A 23,711-nucleotide genomic window follows, 5' to 3' on the forward strand; every position below is an offset into this window, starting at 1 on the left:
TCAAAGGGGACCAGACCTATAACTGGGGCAGGGCCAGACCAGGAAGGCAGTTGTATCCTGGAGTCGAGAGACCCGAGAAGAACTCATCCGTGACTGGCCTGCTGGCGCTGCCGCGGCCCTCTGCCTCGTGAAACCATCGTCTTGGCCTGCTGGCGCTGCCGCGGCCCTCTGCCTCGTGAAACCATCGTCTTGGCCTGCTGGCGCTGCCGCGGCCCTCTGCCTCGTGAAACCATCGTCTTGGCCTGCTGGCGCTGCCGCGGCCCTCTGCCTCGTGAAACCATCGTCTTGGCCTGCTGGCGCTGCCGCGGCCCTCTGCCTCGTGAAACCATCGCCTTGGCCTGCTGGCGCTGCCGCGGCCCGACTCACAGACTCTCCAGCTCGAGGATTGTGAGCTCACCTCTTGCCACCCCCTGTACCGACCCGGTACCAAGACTGTCCCGCTACCCCCTTTTCCCTACAGAGACTAGAAGTGAGAGGACCCTCCGGTCCGAGATATCCTGTATCGCTAATATCCTTGCCTTACATACCTTATATAAAGCATTGAACTCGACCTGGTGTGGTGCCTATTTGTGGGGAGGGAGGTGACTTGTCTGTACGATCGCCGGAGACGGTCCTCATCGGGGACCTCTCCCTCAGTATTCGGCCGACCCTCAGAGTCCCCGTCTAACAGGAAGGAGTCAGGAATTACCCCATTTAAACACCAGGGATGGGAGAAGAAAGTTGCACTTTTTGCCGACGACCTTATGATATTTACGAACAATCTTGAAGCTTCTCTACCCAAAATAGAAGGAATACTAGAGGAATATGGGGCAATATCAGGATATCTAGCAAGTCAAACTAAAACTGAAATTGTACAGTGGAATAATCACTTCTAAGACCCTAGAATAAAGGAAAAAATGAAAATACTTGGGCATTGACATTTTAGTAGATCTCAACGAAATCCCAATCCAAAACTTTGAGAGAATATACAAACAAGTAAAGAAGTTGTTAAAAGTATGTGAAGGCGTTCCTTTATCATTTATTGGAAGATCTAACATAATAAATATGGCCATGCTCCTCAAATTCACCTACTTATTTAGTACCATCCCACTTGATTTCAATCACAACCAAATAAAAAAGTTACAAGGGGAACTAATCAGTTTTAGCTGGGCTGCTAAAGGGGCCAGGATAGCCTGGAAAAAAATAAGGAGAAAAAAAACACAAGGAGGGAGAGCAAGCCCCGATATTCTTAACTACTACAGAGCATTCCAATTTAAAAATGTTAGGATATTACTAGGACATTATTATCTATACCCTGATCAATTAATAGCTTTGCCTCACATGGAAGGAAGCCATTTTCTATATAAGTACGGCCACCTCAAGTATTTAACAAACATAAGACTAAAAAGCTTAAAGGCGGTGATATCACTCTGATATCAAATGAGAAAAATACTAAAAATACCCTACTATAGAAGATATTCACCCATATGGAACTCCCCAGGAACACCCAAATGTCTAAAAGATAAATTAGCAAACGTCTTGAAAGAAAATAACATCAATAAATGGGGTGAGATAGTAATACAGAACTCTGTAGTAGACTGGGAAACACTGTGAAAGAACTAATGGAACAATTTCAAGATTCAAATATTATCAAATAAGTAGTTGGATTAAGAATCTTAAAGACATGGAAGAGGGCTACGGGACAATAGAGAAAACACTGCAGGAGAAAAAGACCATTAAAAAAGAAGTAGCCTGCTGGTATAGGGCACTAGTTGAAGAAGGAGAAGAATATTATCATACCCCCAACAAGATCTGGGGAGGATCATATCCAGAGTTGACATAGTAAACGAATGGCAAACCTCTATGAACACTTGTTGGGAAACAGTCAAATCTGCACCATTGAAAAAATAATCACATATTCACATGACCGTCCTGTCCTCAACAGACACGGTCGCTCCCCCCCACCTCCTCTCCTCCGGTATCGTGCTTATTGAGATTGTGCCACATTACTGCTTTGCACTTATCTGTATTGTACTTTGTATTTGCATTGCTTCGAAGCGCTCGCCACTGCTGGGCATTAATTTTGCATTGTTGGTGTCGCTTTTCATTGTGTGTATTCATCTGCTTCCTGCCGCCGAGCGCGTAGCGCTTTCACACTGCTGCCTTTTGAATCCTGGTAACTTAGCGCTTTATTAGCAAAATAGCTCCTTGACCCTCGCAGCATCTGTTTGTTTTTGCCAGTGCCATTTTGTTTAGCTTCTTGTCCCAGACCCTCCCTCCACCTCGCTCCCGCCTCCCAGCTGACCCTCCCACCCACAGAGACTAGGAGCTGCCCTCGCCCTCGTGCAAGCTGTGACCGTCCTGTCCTCAACAGACACGGTCGCTCCCCCCACCTCCTCTCCTCCGGTATCGTGCTTATTGAGATTGTGCCACATTACTGCTTTGCACTTATCTGTATTGTACTTTGTATTTGCATTGCTTCGAAGCGCTCGCCACTGCTGGGCATTAATTTTGCATTGTTGGTGTCGCTTTTCATTGTGTGTATTCATCTGCTTCCTGCCGCCGAGCGCGTAGCGCTTTCACACTGCTGCCTTTTGAATCCTGGTAACTTAGCGCTTTATTAGCAAAATAGCTCCTTGACCCTCGCAGCATCTGTTTGTTTTTGCCAGTGCCATTTTGTTTAGCTTCTTGTCCCAGACCCTCCCTCCACCTCGCTCCCGCCTCCCAGCTGACCCTCCCACCCACAGAGACTAGGAGCTGCCCTCACCCTCGTGCAAGCTGTGACCATCCTGTCCTCAACAGACACGGTCGCTCCCCCCACCTCCTCTCCTCCGGTATCGTGCTTATTGAGATTGTGCCACATTACTGCTTTGCACTTATCTGTATTGTACTTTGTATTTGCATTGCTTCGAAGCGCTCGCCACTGCTGGGCATTAATTTTGCATTGTTGGTGTCGCTTTTCATTGTGTGTATTCATCTGCTTCCTGCCGCCGAGCGCGTAGCGCTTTCACACTGCTGCCTTTTGAATCCTGGTAACTTAGCGCTTTATTAGCAAAATAGCTCCTTGACCCTCGTAGCATCTGTTTGTTTTTGCCAGTGCCATTTTGTTTAGCTTCTTGTCCCAGACCCTCCCTCCACCTCGCTCCCGCCTCCCAGCTGACCCTCCCACGCTCCGCCCCCTCCACGATCCATTTATGACAGATGTCCCAACGTGCAGCGTCCACGCGCAGCGGCCGCGCCGAAGGTGCGCCAAAGGTAAGCCCGTCCGCGCCTGGACCGCGCCCAGCGCCAGACCCCCTGGCCCTCACAAACCCATCGCCTCCCGCATCACTTACGACGCCTCCACCCTCCTAGCACTTAACCCCGGCCGACTCCCTAACTGCGCCCAAGCAGCACCAGGACACACCCATGGACCCTTCACCTGCCACTCCTGCAAATTCACCTGCACCAAGACCCACACCAAATCCACAAATACCAAACAGAGATCCGACACCAACCACCTTAAATGCATCCTTCTCAACACCCGCTCGGTTCACAAACACGCCATCGACCTTTGGAATCTACTCGACACCATTTCTCCGGACATCGCCTTCCTGACAGAAACCTGGATGAATGCCCCATCAGCTCCAGACATCACCATAGCCATCCCGGACGGCTATAAGATCATTCGTAAGGACCGCACCATCCAAACAGGAGGAGGCATCGCCATCGTCCACAAGAACACCATCCGCGTCTCAACCAGCTCAGAAGACAATCTCGCTATCGCCGAACACCTTCACTTCCAGATCCACACCGACCCCAAGACCACACTCAGAGGCACCCTCCTCTACAGGCCACCAGTACCCCGTACAAAATTCAGCGAAGACATCACTGACTTCATCACCCCACACGCCCTCCCCTCGGAAGAATACATTCTATTGGGAGACCTCAATTTCCATCTGGAAAAGAGCAACGACAGTAACACTACCACCCTTCTGGACAATCTCGCCAATCTCGGACTCAGACAACTTGTTAACACCCCCACACACTACGCAGGACACACACTCGACCCTATCTTCACCTCCAGCAAGCATACCTCCTTCACTCACACCACACCCCTCCACTGGACGGACCACAGTTGCATCCACTTCATTTACAATAAGACCACAATCCACAACCACCCTCAACCAACTCTGCGAAGAAAGTGGAACAAAATCACCATCGACCAGATCTCCACATCGCTTCTTCAAAAACCCCCTGCCTATTCAACGAACCCTAACCAAGCCGCCATCAACCTCACACAATGGTTAACCCAAACCGCCGACAAACTAGCACCCTTGAAAAAACATCAAATCAAGCAAGGAAGCAAGAACGCCCCCTGGTTCAACGATGACCTTAAGAAATCCAAAAAGCTCTGTCGTTCCCTTGAGAAAACTTGGAAAAAAGACCCAAACACTATCACCCAAGCCGCCTTCAAAAACGCCACCCGCAAACACCACCAACTCATCCGAACAGCCAAGAAATTAGCACTCAAAGACCGACTAGACAACAACGCCCACAACAGCAAGGAACTTTTCAACATCATCAAAGAATTCACCAACCCCACCGCCAGCTCCAACGACATCACCCCCTCTCAAGTCCTCTGCGACTCCCTCGCCTCATTCTTTCATGACAAAATCGTCGACATTCATAACAGCTTTGACAACCAACCCGTAAACCAGTCCACCCCACTCACCTCCGAGCCTGTACCTCCTCCGAATAACCTTCTCATCTGGAACCCAATCTCCACAGAAGACACCATTCGCCTGATGAACTCCATCCACTCTGGATCCCCTACAGACCCATGCCCCCATCACATCTTCAACAAAGCAGACTACATTATCGCACCCCATCTCCGAGACGTCATCAACTGCTCCCTCAACTCCGCCACATTCCCAGAAAGCTGGAAACACGCCGAACTTAGCGCCCTTCTGAAGAAACCCACAGCTGACCCCACCGAACTCAAAAACTACCACCCCATCTCGCTCCTCCCATTCCCGGCCAAAGTCATCGAGAAAGCCGTCAACAATCAGCTCGCCGCCTTCCTCGAAACCAACAAATCCCTCGACTCCTCACAGTCCGGCTTCCGAGCCAAACACAGCACCGAAACCGCCCTCATCGCAGCAACAGACGACATTCGAACACTTCTGGACAACGGAGACACAGTCGCCCTCATCCTCCTTGACCTCTCTGCAGCCTTCGACACAGTCTGTCATAGCACCTTGATACACCGCCTCAGAAACATCGGAATTCAAGGAAAAGCATTGGACTGGATCATCTCGTTCCTCGCTGGAAGAACCCAAAGAGTCCGCCTCCCCCCTTTTAAGTCAGAGGCCACCGAAGTCATCTGCGGCGTCCCGCAAGGATCATCACTCAGCCCCACCCTCTTCAACGTCTACATGAGCCCCCTCGCAACCATCGCACGTCAACACAACCTCAACATCATCTCCTACGCTGATGACACTCAGCTGATCCTCTCACTCACCAAAGACCCAATCACCGCCAAAACCAACCTACATGAAGGGATGAAAGAAGTTGCCGAGTGGATGAAGCACAGCCGTCTGAAACTGAACTCGGACAAAACGGAAGTCCTCATCTTAGGTGCACCCCCTTCCGCCTGGGACGACTCTTGGTGGCCAACGGCCCTAGGAAAAGCTCCCATACCGACGGACCACGCACGGAACCTGGGCATCATCCTGGACTCCTCACTCTCGATGACCAGACAAGTCAACGCCGTCTTTTCATCATGCTTCAACATCTTACGCATGCTCAAAAAAACATTTAGCTGGATCCCCACCGAAACGAGAAAAACGGTCACCCACGCACTGGTTACAAGCCGTCTGGACTACGGAAACACCCTTTATGCCGGTACCACCGCAAAACTGCAGAAAAAACTCCAACACATCCAAAATGCTTCAGCCAGACTCATACTAGACATCCCCCGCACAGACCACATTTCCGTTCACCTGAAAGACCTTCACTGGCTCCCCGTCAACAAGAGGATAACGTTCCGCCTCCTCACCCAAGCATACAAAGCCCTATACGAACTTGGACCTGATTGTCTCAACACGCGCCTTTCCTTTTACACCCCCACCCGCCAGCTGCGTTCGTCTAACCAAGCCCTCGCCGCTGTTCTGCGCATCCACAAAGCCACCATGGGGGGAAGATCCTTCTCCTACTTAGCGGCCAAAACCTGGAATTCCCTTCCCATCCACCTCCGCCTTACTCAAAACCACCTAGCCTTCAGAAAACAGCTTAAAACATGGATATTCGATAATTAAACCTCCCCCCCTTCCTCAAGCGCCTTGAGACCCCCTGGGTATGTAGTGCGCTATATAAATTCTGACTTGACTTGACTTGACAATGCATAGAGCATACTGGACCCCTAAGAGGCTGTCGAAGTTTAAAGGCCAAAGCGAGAGGAGTTGTCCTAAATGCGGGGAACGGGGCGCAGATGATCTACACATGTTTGGCCAATACCCCCACCTGGAAGAATTTTGAAGAGAAATAGGTAACATTTTGTCCAAGACACTAGGAATGCAGGTGGACGTGAGTATGAATTTGATTATTTTTGGGAGAAGTTGGAAACTGGCCCGGGAATCTAAACTAAGTAAAGATCAAGCAACAATCTTGTTTGTATTAATATTGCTAGCGAGAAGGGAGATTTGTATTAACTGGTTAAAAAATACACCTCCAACTGTTAATGAGTGAGCGGCTTCTGTTCAAAGAATAAACAGAATAGACAGAAGCGGGAATAGGGGAAGAGCAAACAAATTTTGGGCAATCTGGCAAAATCATATGATCAATAGGCAACAACACCATTAACATTGCAATTGTACAATGATTTAAAGCAAGGCAAAAGATTACATCAAGTCAATCAATCAATCAATCAAATTTGTATAGCGCGCTCCTCACCCGCTAGGGTCGCAAGGCGCTGGGGGGATGGTGGGGGGGAGCCGCTACTGCTCGAACCGCCAGGTCTTCAGTTGCTTCCTGAAGGAGAGATGGTCCTGGGTCAGCCATAGGTGGGTGGGAAGGGAGTTTCATGTCTTGGCCGCCAGGTAGGAGAAGGTTCTTCCTCCGGTGGTGGCTTTACGGATTCGTGGGACGGTGGTGAGGGCGAGGCTGGCGACTCGGAGCTGGCAGGTGGGTGTGTAGAATGTGAGGCGGCTGTTGAGGTATTTGGGGCCCATGTCGTGGAGAGCCTTGTGTGCGTGGGTGAGGAGTCTGAACGTGATCCTCTTGCTGACGGGGAGCCAGTGCAGTTCTTTCAGATGGGCAGAGATGTGGCTGTGACGGGGGATGTCCAGGATTAGTCGTGCCGAAGTGTTCCGTATGCGCTGGAGTCTTTTCTGGAGTTTGGCTGTGGATCCAGCGTAGAGGGTGTTCCCGTAGTCCATCCGGCTGGTGACGAGGGCCTGGGTGACTGTCTTCCAGGTTTCGGTGGGGATCCACCGGAAGATCTTTCGGAGTATGCGCAGGGTGATGAAGCAGGATGACGAGACGGCGTTGACTTGCTTGGTCAACGTGAGGGAGGAGTCCAGGATGAAGCCCAGGTTGCGTGCATGGTCCGTTGGCTTGGGGGCAGTGCTCAGGGCAGGGGGCCACCAGGAGTCGTCCCAGGCAGAGGGGCTGAGCGAGGATCCTTACGGAAGGCCGCAAATGACTTCGGTGGCCGCGGATCGGAACGGGGGAGGCGGACTCTCTGGGTTCTTCCGGCGAGGAACGAGATGATCCACTCCAAGGCCGTTCCTTGGATTCCGGTGTTGCTGAGGCGCTGTATCAGGGTGCGGTGGCATACGGTGTCGAAGGCTGCTGAGAGGTCTAGGAGGATGAGGGCAGCTGTTTCCCCGTTTTTGAGCAGGGACCTGATGTCCTCGGTAGCTGCGATGAGGGCATTCTCGGTGCTGTGGTTTGTTCGGAAGCTGGACTGCGAGGGGTCGAGGGATCTGTTTGTCTCGAGGAAGGCGGAGAGTTGTTTGTTCACGGTCTTCTCGATGACTTTGGCAGGAAAAGGGAGGAGCGAGATTGGGCGGAAGTTCTTGAGGTCCGTGGGGTCCGCGGTGGGTTTCTTCAGGAGGGCGCTGAGCTCGGCATGTTTCCAGCTCTCCGGGAAGGTGGTGGATGCGAAGGAGCTGGTAATGATGTCCCGGAGTTGGGGTGCGATGATGGAGTCGGCTTTATTAAAGAAGTGGTGTGGGCATGGGTCGGTTGGGGAGCCGGAGTGGATGGTGTTCATCGTGCGGGTGGTGTCTTTGGTGCTGACCGAGGTCCAGGTGCAGAGGGTGGTGGTGGGGGGCGCTGGTTCGGTGGTTGGGTGCGTGGTCTGTGCGCCGAAGCTGTTGTATATGTCGGCGATCTTGCGGTGAAAGAACGAGGCGAGTGAGTCACAGAGGTCTTGCGAGGGTGCGATGTCGTTGCAGGCGCTGGGGTTGGAGAGCTCTTTAACGATGCTGAAGAGTTCCTTGCTGTTGTGGGTGTTGTTGTCCAGTCGTTCTTTGAATGTTGTCCTTTTGGTGGTGCGGATCAGCTGGTGGTGTTTGCGGGTGGTGTTCTTGAGGGCTGTCATGTTTTCTGTTGTCTGGTCGTGGCGCCAGGCTTTCTCGGGGGTGCGGCAGGTTTTCTTGGAGTTTTTGAGGTCGTTGGTGAACCATGAGGCTTTCTTGCTGCCGGGTCTGCTGGGAGGGTTCCTCAGTGGTGCGAGGTCATCGGCGCATTTGGTGAGCCACTGTGTTAGGTTGCGGGCTGCTTCGTTGGGGTCCGTCGTGTTGGTGGGAGGGTTCTGGCTGAGGGAGGTGGTGAGCTGGTCGGCGTTGATGCTGCTCCAGCTTCTGCGGGGAACCTGTTACGGATGGTGGTGGGTCGTGGTTCTCCTGAAGTAGAAGCGGTGCTCTGTCCAGTGTAGTCCGGTGGAGTGGCTGAAGGAGATGTGCTTGCTGGAGGAGAAGATGGGGTCAAGCGTGTGGCCGGCGTAGTGGAAACTTAAACGAGTAATCAAAGTGACTAGCTCATCCCAGAATCGAAATAGAAATGGAATGGACAAAAAGGGACTCAAGAGTATAAGGGGAAGTGGAAATTCTCTAGGCACAAGCTGCGAGTACCCAGGAGATTTCCCAAAAGGCAAGTACCACTAAGAAAACTGGGCACCCGACACCTTCAATTACAAACTATTGCTACATGAGGACTTTAAAAACAAAAAAAGGAAAGAAAAGAAATTAAGAGGCAACAGAAGTGACGGCAGAAGCAAGTTTCACATGGGTGATTTCATTCACATTAAGGATCCAGTTTTATTACAAAAAGGAGCTTCAATTTTCAAAGATCCTATTCGTATAATTGAAGTTAGAGGTCAGGCAGTGAAAGTGGCTAATGGTCAAAGGTGGAATATGCCTTGTCTTGCAAAAACCAATGAGACAGATGTGTCCAATAAAAAAATGCTAAAAAATATTCAAGGAGTAGTGAAAAAGGATGATGGAAGCCGGGTCGGGATATTGAGGAGTCAGGATTCAATCCTACGTAGAAGCAATAGAAAAAGAAATTAGAGGTTATCCTATGCATTGACTAGTTCAGGTTCATCAATCCTAAACAAGATCTAATTATTACTTCTTAGATGCATATAACATGTACTGTTTTGTATTCTGATTATTATTTGTAGTGATGCATATTTTTTTTTAAATTATGGGGAGGGGTATATGTGGTGTCCTAGAATATTTGATAGTGATGCATTAGTACTGGTAGGTGTTCATTGGTAAGCACAGTGTTCAATTGTAGAATGTATTATGTTTAGTCTTGAATGTATGGTTCAGTCGGTGTCTTCCTCCGGGCACTTGTACATGTATGCTGACCAGCGAGGGCTTTGCCTGGACGCCGATGGAGTAGGCGGCAGAGCGTGCATGCTCCGTCCCACTGGCCGCTGTTCAGTTACATCCTGACAGCCCACGATGCACAGAATGGGAAATAACGGCAGCCCTACACCCCAGGACCAGGCAGGTGGCATCGCAGACCTTTGTGAGGCAGTGCCACACTGGGAACGCGATCGGGGAAAAATCAACAGCGGAGGAGATGAGAACATAAAATGGCGGCACCCACCGTTGCTGAAAATTCCTAGGACGGGATGGACGCATCTGCAGTGCAATGCAGCTAAAACAGCACAGAAACAACGTGACAAGCCAAGCGGGCTGGGGGCAACCGGGCCCATGAATTGCGGGTAAGCAGCGGAAGAGCTGTAATACTAGCGGACCGCCCGCTGCGGAGGAAAGGTGCGGCGGGAGGGGTGCCGATAACGGTGCCTTCATAGTGAGAGGGCTTGGGGGCCCGATCCAAAGACCAGGATGCCTGCAGGAATGAGCAGTGAGGCAACGGATGGACAAGGAATGAAGACAAGACCACTGCATAGAAAAGGGCCCTGAAAACTCCCAAGAAAGTACAAAGAGGGCTAGAAGTGTGCGTAAAGACAAAATGGCAGCGTTGGCTGGCGGTATGAGCTCCTGCTAGCCGGTGGACGCTCCCACTATAGACAGTCACTGCGAAGACAAGAGGGGAGGAACTGGCTATATGACACAGACCCTGGCCTGCTGAGAAGTACCTTGGGGAGCCGGTCGCTGTAAACGACCAAAGACCCAGGGAGAACATGGCCATCCACAGAGTAGGGAGCCAGACCTCCTCTCCTATAGCCAAAGTTCCAGGGCAAGACACCGCGGGTAAGGAGCGGAATGGAAGAACAGAGACCCGCTCAGAGCAAAGCAAAAATGGGCGAGAAATACGCTAATAGCGCTGCATTTCGGCCCCCTCTGCTCCACATCCTGAGAGCCAATACCCCAGACCTCATAAAGAGACAAACCACAAAGAGTGCCCACTCCTTGGATGGTAACATATGAGAAGCTGTGATAGGCATAATTAGAACAGGGTGCCCTCACACTCAATTCACATACGATTGACAGGCCACAATGCACAGAAGACGCCGACTTGGCTTCCGGTGCAGAGCAACGAGGCCCATACCACGCCAGACGCACACAGTCAGAGGCTTGAGACATAAGGGCAGGTGAAGAAGCCATGGCACTGGGGGCTCCCTAAAGGAGATAAGCTGATTTATCCCCATAGCAGAAGAACAGGACACCCCCTGACCTAAAGAGCAGAGACTGGGGAAACAGATTAACCGGAAGGAGAAGGAGGATGCACAGACGGACATACCGCAAGAGGAATGTATGACACACCCTCCAATGTTGAATACTCCTGAGAGCCTGACGCTACAGAATATCCTGCAAGCAATTAACACCTCGAATGAGAGGCTTGAGGCCAAAATTGACTTGATAGCAGCAGATTTGGGCCTACTGCGCGACGATCACTGACGCCTCACTGAAAGAGTCACAACTAATGAACGCCAACTCTCTGAAATAGGACTCGCACTCACAGAAATGAAAGCACAACTTGCGGGACTGGAATCGAAGGTGAGAGTGCTAGAACTCAGGGCAGAGGATGCCAAAAAAAACCTCTAGAAGAAACAATGTTAGAATATTGGGTCTCCCCCAGAAAATAGAAGGAACGGACATGGTGGGGTAACTTGAAGGGTGACTTTGCACAGCAGTGGCACCAGAAGGACTTTTGCAATTCTATGTCTTAGAAAGAGCGCACCGAGTGCCAACAAGGCCGTCTGCACCGGGGGCACCCCCATGACCGGTGATAGCGAGGCTACTACACTATCACGACAGAGATCCCATCCTGGCACAAGCTCGACAGAAAGGCGAAAGAAGAATCAACAATGCGGTGGTGCACCTCTTCCTGGACTTTTCGAGAGATGTCCAACAACAACGGAGCTCCTTCCTGAGCATCAAATCCAAACTCCGTCAACTGGAATACAAGTACGCAATGCAATACCCAGCGAAGCTGTGGGTGTCCACTCCGGGACAGAACAGAATTCTTCACGTCTCCGCAGGAGGCGTGGACCTGGCTAGACCTGGGTGAAAAATGCCGTTCCGTTCACAGAAGTTGCGAAGTTTGGGCATTTCTGCGTTCCGCAGAGAAAGCGAAGATGACAAAACTTCCGCGAACCGCTGGAAAGCAGAAGAATTTTCTTGTTCGCGCTTTAAAAATGCTTTCTCGTGCACGCAGTAGTGACTAACCGGATCCCTGTGTTTGCCGACGAGTTTTCCTATCCGTTCGCGTGTGCCACGAGATGTTGGACTGTTGGTAGCCAGTCACGCGTACATGTCATTCGACCCGTAACAGGAAATAAGCATCGCGAGCAAGATGGCCGTGCCCATTAGCGACCGTATGGGCAAGCTATAGATATATTTCCCAGCGAGCAAACTATTGATATATTTCCCTGCGAGCACGCAAAAGTTCCGGGTGTCGCAGAGATTTAGAAAAATTTCATGATAAATTGCGTAGGGCAACTACGCAGATTCCGCCCACAATTACACCTGGCTAGAGCAGCACCGATGAATTTCACCACCAAAAGACCTGGGACACCGGGGTGGCCGACGCAGAAGATCTCGCAGCACGGAAGCCAGGAGAGGCATACTGGCACAGACGCATGCAGAGACACAACAGGAACAACGAAAGTAGTGGCACTGATCAGTGGGAAGGAACCCACCAGAGTCAACTCAGAAGCGGGCAGATCGGGCTGGGACTCGGGTTCTGAACGGAACTCAAACATCTCAGAGGCACAGAGCAACGAGTTCCCCATCCTGACACCTGGTACAGCAGACAAGATTATCTGAAGATGGAGGTAGGAGAGCTCCAGTACAAGGGAAGGTGGGAGAGAGACAATCGGGCACATGGATGAACTAATGCAATAAGTGTGCTGGCAGCGGGCTGGCAGGCAGACGCACCGAAAGCGCCCATAGACTCACCCCCTACACCTTGTGGACAACAGTCCAGGAACTTGAACCACTAGTTTGGATAAGAGGGTTCTACCTACTTGTCCTGGGGAAGGGACGTTGGGAAACCTGTTACAATGATGTTAAATTGTTGGGAAGGGAAACATGAGTTGCATCACTTATTTATCTCAGTGGTTGTGGCATGACACATCAGGTCTGTGCACGGAGGGGATGGGTACGGAGGGGTGGATGACAAAAGAAGGTATACAGACATAGCGAATGACGTAAAGTATAAGTGCTTAACCTGGAATTTACGGGGCATGCATACTAGGACCAAATGGTATGAAGTCTTTTCTTACATCAACAGACAAGGGGTACACATTACGCTCTCCTCCAGGAGACACACACGCAGAAGAGATGGCGTAGTCAAACATTCTACACTACATATTCTGCCTATGCCAGGGGCGCTATGATCTGGGTGAGGGCGAGAGTTCCCTTCCAGGCACCAGAAAGCTAATCGACCCAGAGGGTCGGTATGCAACTCTGAGAGGGAGACTGGAGGGTAGAGAAATGAGCATTATAAGTATGTATGGCCAAATGTGGACCAACCACAATTTATGGCGCGACTATCCCGCCAGTTAGCCCCATAGCTGATGACAGCAGTGCTTATGGGTGGAGACTTCAATGCTATTGCTGATTTTGACTTGGTTAGGTCACACCCACCATTACCCGACTCCCTAACAGTCCACCAGGCCTAAGCGTTTGGAGACTGGCAGAAACATTGGGGACTAGTGGACTCCTGGAAGACTCTGCACCCCCAGGAAAACGACTATTCATTCTTTTCATCAACACACAATGTAAATACACGACTGCACACTTTTCTATGCACACCGGACAATACATGGGCAAGTGAGAAATACTGAATACCTGTCTAGGACGAAGCTGATCATAACCCTGTGTTACTGGGCCTCTGCTGGGTGGACTGGGCCCCGGCCATCCCTACTTGGCGACTGTGCCCTGAGACACTGGAAGATCAGGTTTTTAAAGAAGGTATCAGAGAAAAGATCACACAATATTTCCAAGAGAATGAAGGGACTGCATCCTCCCTGCTCCCGGAATGAGATGCCTTTAAGACAACTATCAGAGGTCACTGTTTAGCGGAGGTGATAGGGTCGACGTACACTAACAGCGGAAGTTCCAACAGCTGAAAAGGAGATAAGACAAATATAGCAGAAAAGACCAGAGCGACTTGACTTGCAGGATGCACTTGTAGAAGTGCAAGAGTCTATAGCACGACAGAGGAACGTGACAAATCGGGCTCCTTGATGGCATGGCTCGCCAACCTAAACAACAGGGGGTCGCCGATAATTGAATTTGAGGACACAGTTGAGCACAGACAGTATACGCAAGAGGGTATTAATGACAGCTTTGCCAGATACTATACCAAATTTTACAGTAGTGCCTTGAGGAGCAGAGGTGAGACACTAGGGGAATACCTTGGTGAGCTGGAGCTTCCTCATCTGGACCCTGAGGAAGCATAGGTCTTGAAGGCGGACATCTCCCTATGGTATATGATAGTTGCCATTAAGCATATGGCGTGCAACAAAACGCCAGGGACAGATGGACTCCGGGCAGAGTTCTACATGACATATGCTGAGGAGCTGGCTCCTAAGCTGGTTGCGCTGTACCAGACAGCAAGAGAGTTGCGCCTGCTGTCCAACACCACTAAGGAAGCTCTAATAATCCCCGTACTCAATCCAAGAAAACTGTCCCGTGATAGAACTGCCTATAGACCACTGTCCATGCTGAATATGGACTATAAAATATTAAGCAAAATTATAGCGAACAGACTGCTTCCCCACATGCCCTTGCTAGTACACGCAGACCAAACAGGGTTCATACCACAAAGGAACACTGCCCTTAACATCAGGTGTCTTATGGCCATAATGAGGACAGAGGATTACGCCAAAGACGAGGCTGCAATATTTGCAGTGAACATTGACAGCCTTGAATGGTAATACCTCTACAGAGTTTTTGAGGCGATGGGCCTAGGTGCGGGATTTGTGGAATGGGTAAAACTGCCATATGGGTATTCCAGGGCCAGGGTGCAGAATTTCCAGATGGGGAAAGCGATTTCCCGGGGCATGAGGATAGAGAGGGGGACCAGACAGGGATGCCCTCTCTCCCCTGTCTTATTCGCACTGGCCATGCAGCCCCTGGCATGCCGGGCCAGACCGGGACAGGATTATGCAGGTTTGGCAATCAAAGACACTTATCATCGTATAGCACTTTATGCGGACGACCTACCCCTCTTCTTACAAAGTACAGGCGGAGGTTTGCAGGAAGCCAGGGATATGTTGGAATATTTGAGCACTCTTTCAGGCATGCAAGGAAGCTGGCAGAAATCTAAGGTATTCCGAGGGCACGAGTCGGGAGTTACACGTGGGTGGACGGCGTCTTCCCACTATTGTCACAGAATGGGTGCCGTCCCACTCTGCCAAGAAGTTGGGCCCCACTGAAAAATATGCAGAATTTGTCCCGGTGTAGGTGTAATTTGCGAACACCGGGTCACATTCAGCAGCGCCTGCACATTGTTGTCTGCTTTGGATGCGCAACAATGTGCAGGCGGGCCAGGGCTTTCTTAGTTTAGACTCCTGCCGGGCCCATAACAAAGGCCCAATCTGAGGACTCATTAGGCCTCCTTTGGTTCGAGTCTCTTGGCTGGGAGTGGTCAGGAGCCTCACTTCTAGAAGCAAATGGAGCAGAGGGGAAACAAAGGCTCACACCTTGTTAGCACTTAACACATACTTGAGAGGCAGCTTTTCACTTTGTTCAGTCCCTATTTACAAGATATGCATTTAATGTAAGAATGTCAGATGTGTTGGTCTTTCCCTCTATTTCCATAAAATAAAAGTAATTTATATAGTGCTTACTACCCCTGAGGAGGCGTTGAAATAATTTGAGTACCACTATTTTTTCTTTTAAAGCACTAAGGGTAGAGGAAGTTTACGCTGACAAAAGGCAACATTGTTTAATGTGTAGCTTACAAAACTGTCAATCCTCTGCCTAAATCAGGAGAGTTTCCCGATTTACTCGAAATATGCCCCAATGTACTCCTGATAGACAGTCAAACATATATGTGAGGGCTTAAGATCTGATGTCACTTCTTATAATGTCACGTGCGGTGGCATGTACATTTTACATATATGTCACGCGCCATGGCGTCTTGCGCTGTGATGCCACTTGCATTTTGATTAACTAGGTTAGTCCCTCCACTTTTTTTTTCACGACTTGTGTCCTGGGTATTCCCTGTGACACAATAGATGACCTCCAGAGGGGTTGGGGATCCTACAATAAGAACCCACATTCCTTGAGTACTTGGGGGTGATGATATACCATGAGACGGTGGACCTGGCGGAGGGCAATGTGGGCAGGGCGATATGAGCTCTCTGCTCCTCCATGGACTTTTGGGGCTCCCTGTGCTATCGGTAACAGGCAGAGTAGCCCTCCTGAAAATGGTGGCACTACTGTTCTTGCTAAAATTATTCCAAACGCTTCCAATCTGGTGCCCTAGTGTGACATTCCGTGACCTAATTTCACAGATCATAGCATTATTATGGAGGACGGGGCATAGATGAGTGGCCTTGGGTACAAAACAACGCTCCACATTTAAGGGGGGGCTCACAGTCACTGACCTCGAGGCTTATTACCTGACAGTGCAGCTGCAATGGTTTGTGAGAAATGCTAGCGGATAGCAGAAACCCAGACAGGGCACGATCACCATTTGCCTCAGAGCCCCCAGTCCTAACAAAAACATTCTTAAGGTTGAAGCAGGGACCATTTGGAAGACGTAGCAGGAGATAGTAAGCATGAAGTTCCGGGTGAGATGGCTACAAAGGATGGGTTGCAGGGTTCCCTACTCCCGGGATATATACCCATTGAAATGCTCCGACAACCAAAGCATTGGGGGGAACTGGGCTGGACTACAAGACTTAGGGGTACCGATCATGGCAAAAGCCTGGGATTCCATTGTAGAGCACACCCTGATGGTCTCTAGAAATACTAGGTACAAGCTCATAAACTATTAAGTACTTCATAGGGTATACCTCACACCAGCCAGAATCAAGCACTTCTTCCAAATGGAGGAAGCAGTATGTCCAAGATGTGGGCACAAGGAGGCACACATCCTCCACATGCTCTGGGAATGCACAGGCTTGAGGGGATTCTGGGATGAGGTACTAATGACTGTCGAGAACATCATAGATAAGGAAATACCGCACATACCAGGTCACTGCATACTCCACTGGTTCCCGGACACGGCCAAGACAAAGATTACTGGGAGGTTACAAGACTTAGCATTTGTGCTAGCAAAAAGGGAAATCACAGAGAACTGAAAGTTTGTGAGAGGTCCACGAATAGGGAGCTGGAGAAAGGAAATGGAGAAATGGCAGATGCAGAAAACAGAATCTTGCTACGCGCAGCGAACAGAGGTATGAAGAGCCTAGAAATAGCAAGAGTCTGGGGGAGCCTAGTGGATGATCTGTGAACACCAAACCTAGATAAAACTACGGATGACCCGCCGAATTCACCACCACAGGACAAGAACAATGGGATAGGGACACAAGGGACAGAAAAAAAAAACAAGATATGGGGAGAGCTAAGTGATTCGCCCCCCCTGCCACTTGCCACGCACCACCCCAGGCAAAGATAGCGCAGACAGACGGAAAAAAACAACACACTGCTGACACATACAACTGAAATTAAGCAACTTGCATAGGGGGAGGGAGAGAGGGGGGGATTGGGAGTTGTAACCGGTTGAACATGTTGAAGAATTTACTTTGAAGAGATATTCGACAGGAAAAGAGGAAGATTAATGTAATGTACACATTTGAACGGATGTTAGATATATGAACTGCTTGAGTACATGTTATATGAGCCAAACGCCAATAAAATCTGTTTAAAAAAAATGTATGCTGACCAGCTGTGGAAAGCGGTACAAAAGGGGGTGGTGATGGACGGGGCATCTGATCCAATCAAACACTCACACCCAGTCAACAGATCTGGGTTTAATCCATCACCGTTCTTTAGCCCACTCTGCCACCCCAGTTCAGACATGGCAATATGCAAATCAGTCTGACCCTGTGCCTCATGGAAACAGTCCAGCCCGAACTGCCAAGCCATGCCTTCCCTGGACCGGAAACAAGCTTCCGAGGACCAGTTTCTGGCAGTTCAGCTGTCTTCAGCCCGGCTTGCTTGAATCCAGTGGCAAAGTGAAAATGAAATGAAATGAAATGAAATGAAAAGGGGTTTTGTTAAGCGCTACAGCTGCCCTGAGGCATCCAGGCGCTGGGACTAGAGCAATGCCTTCCAGAGAGTCGGTCCAAAGATTAGTCTAGTTAGTTAAAGAGAAACGTCTTGAGCTGTTTACGAAAGCTCAACAGGTTGGAATTGGTTCTCAGATGAAGGGGGAGTGTGTTCCATAATTTAGAAGCATTGTAGGTAAAAGATCGGCCTCCCGCTCTAGCTCCAGCGAATCCTGGGGACCTTCGCCAGAAAGGCGTGTGATGAGCGGAGTTGTTTAATGGGTTGGTAGGGAGAGATCAAGGAGTGACTGATTTCTGGGCCAGATTTCCAATATGCTTGGTGGGCAATGCACATAGATTTAAACTTGACTCTCTCCCTAACAGGGAGCCAATGCAGAGCTCTCATCCCAGACTTTATCGAGATTCTACGTGGAATTCCAAGCAATGTGCGGGCTGCACAATTCTGAATCCGCTAAAGTTTTTGCAGACTGTACTCAGGCACCCCAAGGTACAGGGCATTGCTAAAATCAAGGCGAGATTGAATTAGGCCTTGTATAACTATCTGCTTGGCCTCAAAGGGAAGAAGTGGGAGAATTCTTTTCATCATCTTAATGAGGCCAAAGCAGGTCACTGACAATTAGTTGCCTGTGTATTGAAGGTCAATGATTTGTCCAGCCACACTCCAAGACTTTTTATGTTGTCTTTGGGAGTGGGAGGTGCGCCCATGCTCATGGGCCATAACAGCTCCAAGGTGGAGGGGGCTGATGGGCCAAGGAGCATAAGCTCAGTTTTTCCGTCATTGAGCTTCAAACAGGACTTCGTAATCCATCTTTTGACCTGTTCCAAGCATGTAGTTAAACTGGTCTGTGGTTGAAGGCCGTTCTTTTGCACAAGGGAGACCACTAGCTGAGTGTCATCCGCATAGGTAATGATGTTAATACCATGCGGACGGACAATCCCAGCCAGCGGTCTCATGTATGCATTGAAAAGCGTAGGGCTCAATGAAGAGCCCTGCGGCACCCCACAGCCCAGAGGCTTGCTTGTGGAGACAGATGCGCCTTCAAAGACCTCGAGGTTCGGTCACTTAAAAAGGACTTGAATCAGGCCAAGGCTTCTCCTGATATTCCTAGGTCAAAAAGACGGCGTAGAAGGATTTTATGGTTTACCTTATCAAAGGCGGCGCTCAGATCAAGGAGGATCACTGCCACTGATCCTCCCTGATCCAAGATCCGCCTAGCTTCCTCTGTCACGGCCAACAAAGCAGTCTCCGTACCGTGTTTGGGGCGGAAACCTGTCTGGGAAACATCAAGCAGGTGGTTACAGTCGAGAAACTTAGTTAGAAAGATGTTAATGTGTTTCTCGAGGATCTTGCTTACCCAGGGGAGCAGTGAGATCGGACGGTAGCTGTTAGGGTTGCCAGGCTCAAGAGCGGGTTTCTTCAGCAATGCCCGTACCATGGCGTGCTTCCAGGCCGGTGGTACCGTCCCAGTCATTATGGAAGAGTTCAACAAATCCATAAGTGTGGGAAGAATAGCTTTATCGGCTAGGACCAGCGTGCTCGGAGGAGCAGGGTCACATGGGGAGCCAGATTTTATTTGATGTATTAAGAGCTCGAGTGTTTCAGAATTCAGCATAAGGAAGTGAACTAAGTTGTTTTGATGAGAGTCCTCTGTTTCCGTGGCCGAGTCAGATCTTTGAGTGGGGGTTCTACAGCTGGATCCGGGAAGGAAAGATAGATTGTGTTTACTTTATGAAAAAAGAACTTAGCCAAATCATTACATCGGGACAGTGGGTTGTAATTAACTGCAGAGGGAGGTGGAAGCCTAGTCAGAGTTTTTACTATCTTATATATCTCTTTAGGCTTGGGCTTGGACTTGGCCGACATTATTTTCTCATTATAGTAGGCCAATTGCCTAGATTTTATTTCAGATTTGTAAGTCCTAATGGCTTCCCTGTAAATGGGTTTGTCCGTAGTGGCGTAGCTCATGCGCCACTTTCTTTCCAATCTCTTGCATAGACGTTTTTTATCCCTGAGCTCCTCTGAATACCAGGGCGCTGTTTTTTGCTGCCTTTTTGAGCCAGAGGTACGAAGGGGGAGTATGGAGTCCAAAGAGTTTGTGATCCAGTCATTGTATTGATTATAATAAAGAGAGGGTCACAGAGGGGTGAGGGTCTGGTAGTAGTAAGAATATTGGTCTAATTATCTATGCGGAGTTTAGACCAGTTTCGCGTTTTACGCGGGATAGAGATGAGAGGTGGTGATTTATATGTGGTCCAGGTAAAAGGGATCAGGAAATGATCTGTCCAGGGGAGGCGACTAATAGTGCCCACTTTGAGATGTTCACAGTTACTAAATACTGGGTCTAAGAGGTGACCTTTGACATGTGTTAGAGATGGAACAAGTTGCTCCACTTGAACTGCAGCCAGACTTGCTATCATCTCTGTGGCGGTGGTGTCCGAGGTGTTATCAAAATGGACATTAAAATCGCCAAGTAGCGTGAAGTTTGAAGGGGATGTAACCAGTTCTGCCACGGCAGAAGGGAGAGCTATTTGAAAATGTTTGGTTGATCCAGGAGGGCGGTAAATAAGAATGCCAGTAAAGCTAAAGAACGGTGATGGATTAAACCCAGATCTGTTGACTGGGTGTGAGTGTTTGATTGGTTCAGATGCTCCGTCCATCACCACCCCCTTTTTTACTGCTTTGTTCGCCATAAGTTGGCAGGGTATGCTCAGACGTGCCACTGGATTCATTCCCATGAGGCACAGGGTCAGACTGATTTGCATATTGCCATGTCTGAACTGGGGTGGCAGAGTGGGCTAAAGAACGGTGATGGATTAAACCCAGATCTGTTGACTGGGTGTGAGTGTTTTATTGGCTCAGATGCTCTGTCCATCACCACCCCCCTTTTGTACCGCTTTGTTGCCTTTGTTGCTGTGGAAGGCAATAAACATAAGAATATAACAACTGTGGCTGGATATTTGTACTTCACAAACATTCAAACATCAGAGAAAAGATGATGAAATGCTACCATGAACACCAAAAAAATGGAAACCTAGCATCCACCGAGGGTGAATTTACTTTGGCCTCATTAGCCCTCATAAACTGCAACAACCCCAGGAACACCTCTTACAAAACCCCACGGCATAACACTGGGTAATCATGCAAATAGTGCAGATACCACAGCCTCCACAGGCCACGGGGGACAGACAACTACCAGACATAATGGGGCGGACTTTAATGCGTGGACAATACATTTGACATGAGAGACTGATTAATTCAGCAATTGGATATAGTTTTTAGGGATGGGGTTAAGTGGAAAGAACAGGGAGAATCTTATTAAATAGCTTTTGTTATCCTTGTGAGTGTAACATTTAACTGTGACAACCCTTTAATAAGCAGATATGTAAACACTTTGGTACAGGTACAGCTATAATATACACTGTTCTACCATATAATCATCACCAGTTTTAAATTTAGACCAAACAACCCTGCACAGTGTCAAAAGAATTCAGTATAAAGGAGAGATGTCATATAGTTACCTCCAGGTGGAATTGTATTCACAGAATAACCTGTTGGATGGAAAACAATATTATATTAGGAAATGTACCAAATATATGAACTTCAAAATGAGAGAACAGTTATACAGAATATATGACGTTACAACGCATGCATTTACAACGCACACTTTTACAATGCAGTCTTAACATCGCAACTACCATTACATTGCATGATTTTACAAGGCATGCCATTACAGCACATTTTTAAAACTACCATTACAAATCATTCCATTCCAACGCATGCCATAACAACTTATACTGCTTGTAAGGTAACAGTAGGGTAAGTGCTGGATAGTGTAAGGGTACAAATGACTATACCCACTACAATTACTGCAACAGTTTGGAAAGTGCTGGATAGTGTAAGGGTAAACATTACTATTCCAACTCCAGTGAGTGAAACAGTAGGGAAAGTGTTGGATAGTGTAGTGGTAAAAATTACTATTCCCATGTACCCCAAAACCCATATCCAACCTAATACTAAAAAAATCTCCATTACTTACCTTATAATGCATTGTAATGGCATACGTTGTAATGGCATGCGTTGTAGTGACATGCAGTGTAATGACATGCATTGTAATGGCATGTGATGTAAAAGGCAGTTGCGTTGGAACAGTTGCATTGTAAAGGTAGGTCGTTGTAATGACTGTCTTGTAATGGATGTTTCCCGTTATACAATACACCTATACTATATACTTTATAAGAGCATCAACCACATTACCACAAGGAAAAGGTTTTATTGCTTACGCAGCATTATGAATCTATCACAAAACAAATATCCATGGAAACATGACATTGAAATAGTTGATTTAAAAGTTTATGAGCTCAGACTGTATACACCTATTTAAAAATATGACTGACAATAACATTCAGATTGAATATGTCATCAGTCCAAGATAGAATTTTAAAGTACAAACTATTATCAGGGCATCAGGCCTAGTGATAGAGACCTAATTCCTCTTTAGGAGTTGCTCAATTCCTATATGTGTGATAAGAACATCCTCACCTCAGATATCAGAATTACGAGGAGAAAACCAATTTACAATTAACAAAGCAATTCTGCCCCGGTAAATTTTGATGCAGAGTAAGGCAATGCAGCTATTTGAGCTCCCTTGCCCTACTTCATTTCTATGAGGCAATTTAAAGCCATGCAAAGTGGATTTGCGTGTCTTCATGATTATGATTTTGAAATCTGCGCCACCAGAGCATCACAAAAAGTGACACTTCTGCAGTGCAAGGGGCTCATAAATATGTCCCCTAGTTTTACAGAAACTGAAATCATATCCTTTTGATCTGTGCACCTTAGGGAGAGCTGACCGGAATTATGCTCCCTCTCGGCATTTAGACTCCTGGCTCTGTAGGTAGTATGAGGGCAAAAGGCAAGGGGGCCAAGTGATCACAGCCAGTACATCAGTTCCAGTTTGGGCCCAAACTAACGCATGAGCCTGCACTAGCTCTTCATGTGGAGGGAGGTTGGCCCAGGAATGTATCGCTGCAGTGTTGGGAAGTTCTTAGACCGTTGTTTACTGGAATTTGGTCAGGGAAGGAATGCACCGTATTTATGCAATACGATGCATTCCTGCCCTTTCTCCCTGTGCTGATGTACTTTCGGCTGCCTAGCACCAATGCAGGCATCCTTGTACCATAGTACAAGGGTGCCTGTGTTGTTGGCAGGATTGTTTTTGTGCAGAAAGGGGCATCTTCCTGCACATAAACAATCCTAAGAAGTGTTTTCCTCTTTCTATGTGTGCTGCACATTGCACCACGCATAGAAAGAGGAAACAACAAGGATATTTAAAGATATTTGTCCTCGTAGGGATTTGACGCTTCCCCAGGTTTAAGTGTCAAAATCCATGAGTGTTGCATGGGAAAATGAACCGCAATGCCCATGAAATGCCTCCCAAGTGCAGAGTAAGACAAAGCAGCGATTTGCGTGCCTCGCCATACTCCATATCTTTGAGGCCATTCAAAGCCATGCATAGCGGCTTTGCGTGTCCTCAGATATTTGTTTGTAATCTCCATCACCAGAGCGTCACAAAAA

General features: G+C 48.6%; 1 protein-coding gene across 1 annotated transcript in view; it reads right to left on the reverse strand.

Annotated features, from left to right (window-relative positions):
• LOC144769151 (transmembrane protease serine 9-like) overlaps window positions 1-23,711 on the reverse strand; it is a 1,211,004-nt gene that overhangs the window by 409,330 nt on the left and 777,963 nt on the right. Inside the window, exon 13 of the mRNA XM_078653156.1 lies at window positions 21,656-21,685. Coding sequence (XP_078509282.1) covers window positions 21,656-21,685 — 30 coding nt within the window. The remainder of the gene's footprint in view (window positions 1-21,655; window positions 21,686-23,711) is intronic.

Source organism: Lissotriton helveticus, chromosome 7 (assembly GCF_964261635.1).
Source record: "Lissotriton helveticus chromosome 7, aLisHel1.1, whole genome shotgun sequence".
NCBI classification, from domain to species: domain Eukaryota; kingdom Metazoa; phylum Chordata; class Amphibia; order Caudata; family Salamandridae; genus Lissotriton; species Lissotriton helveticus.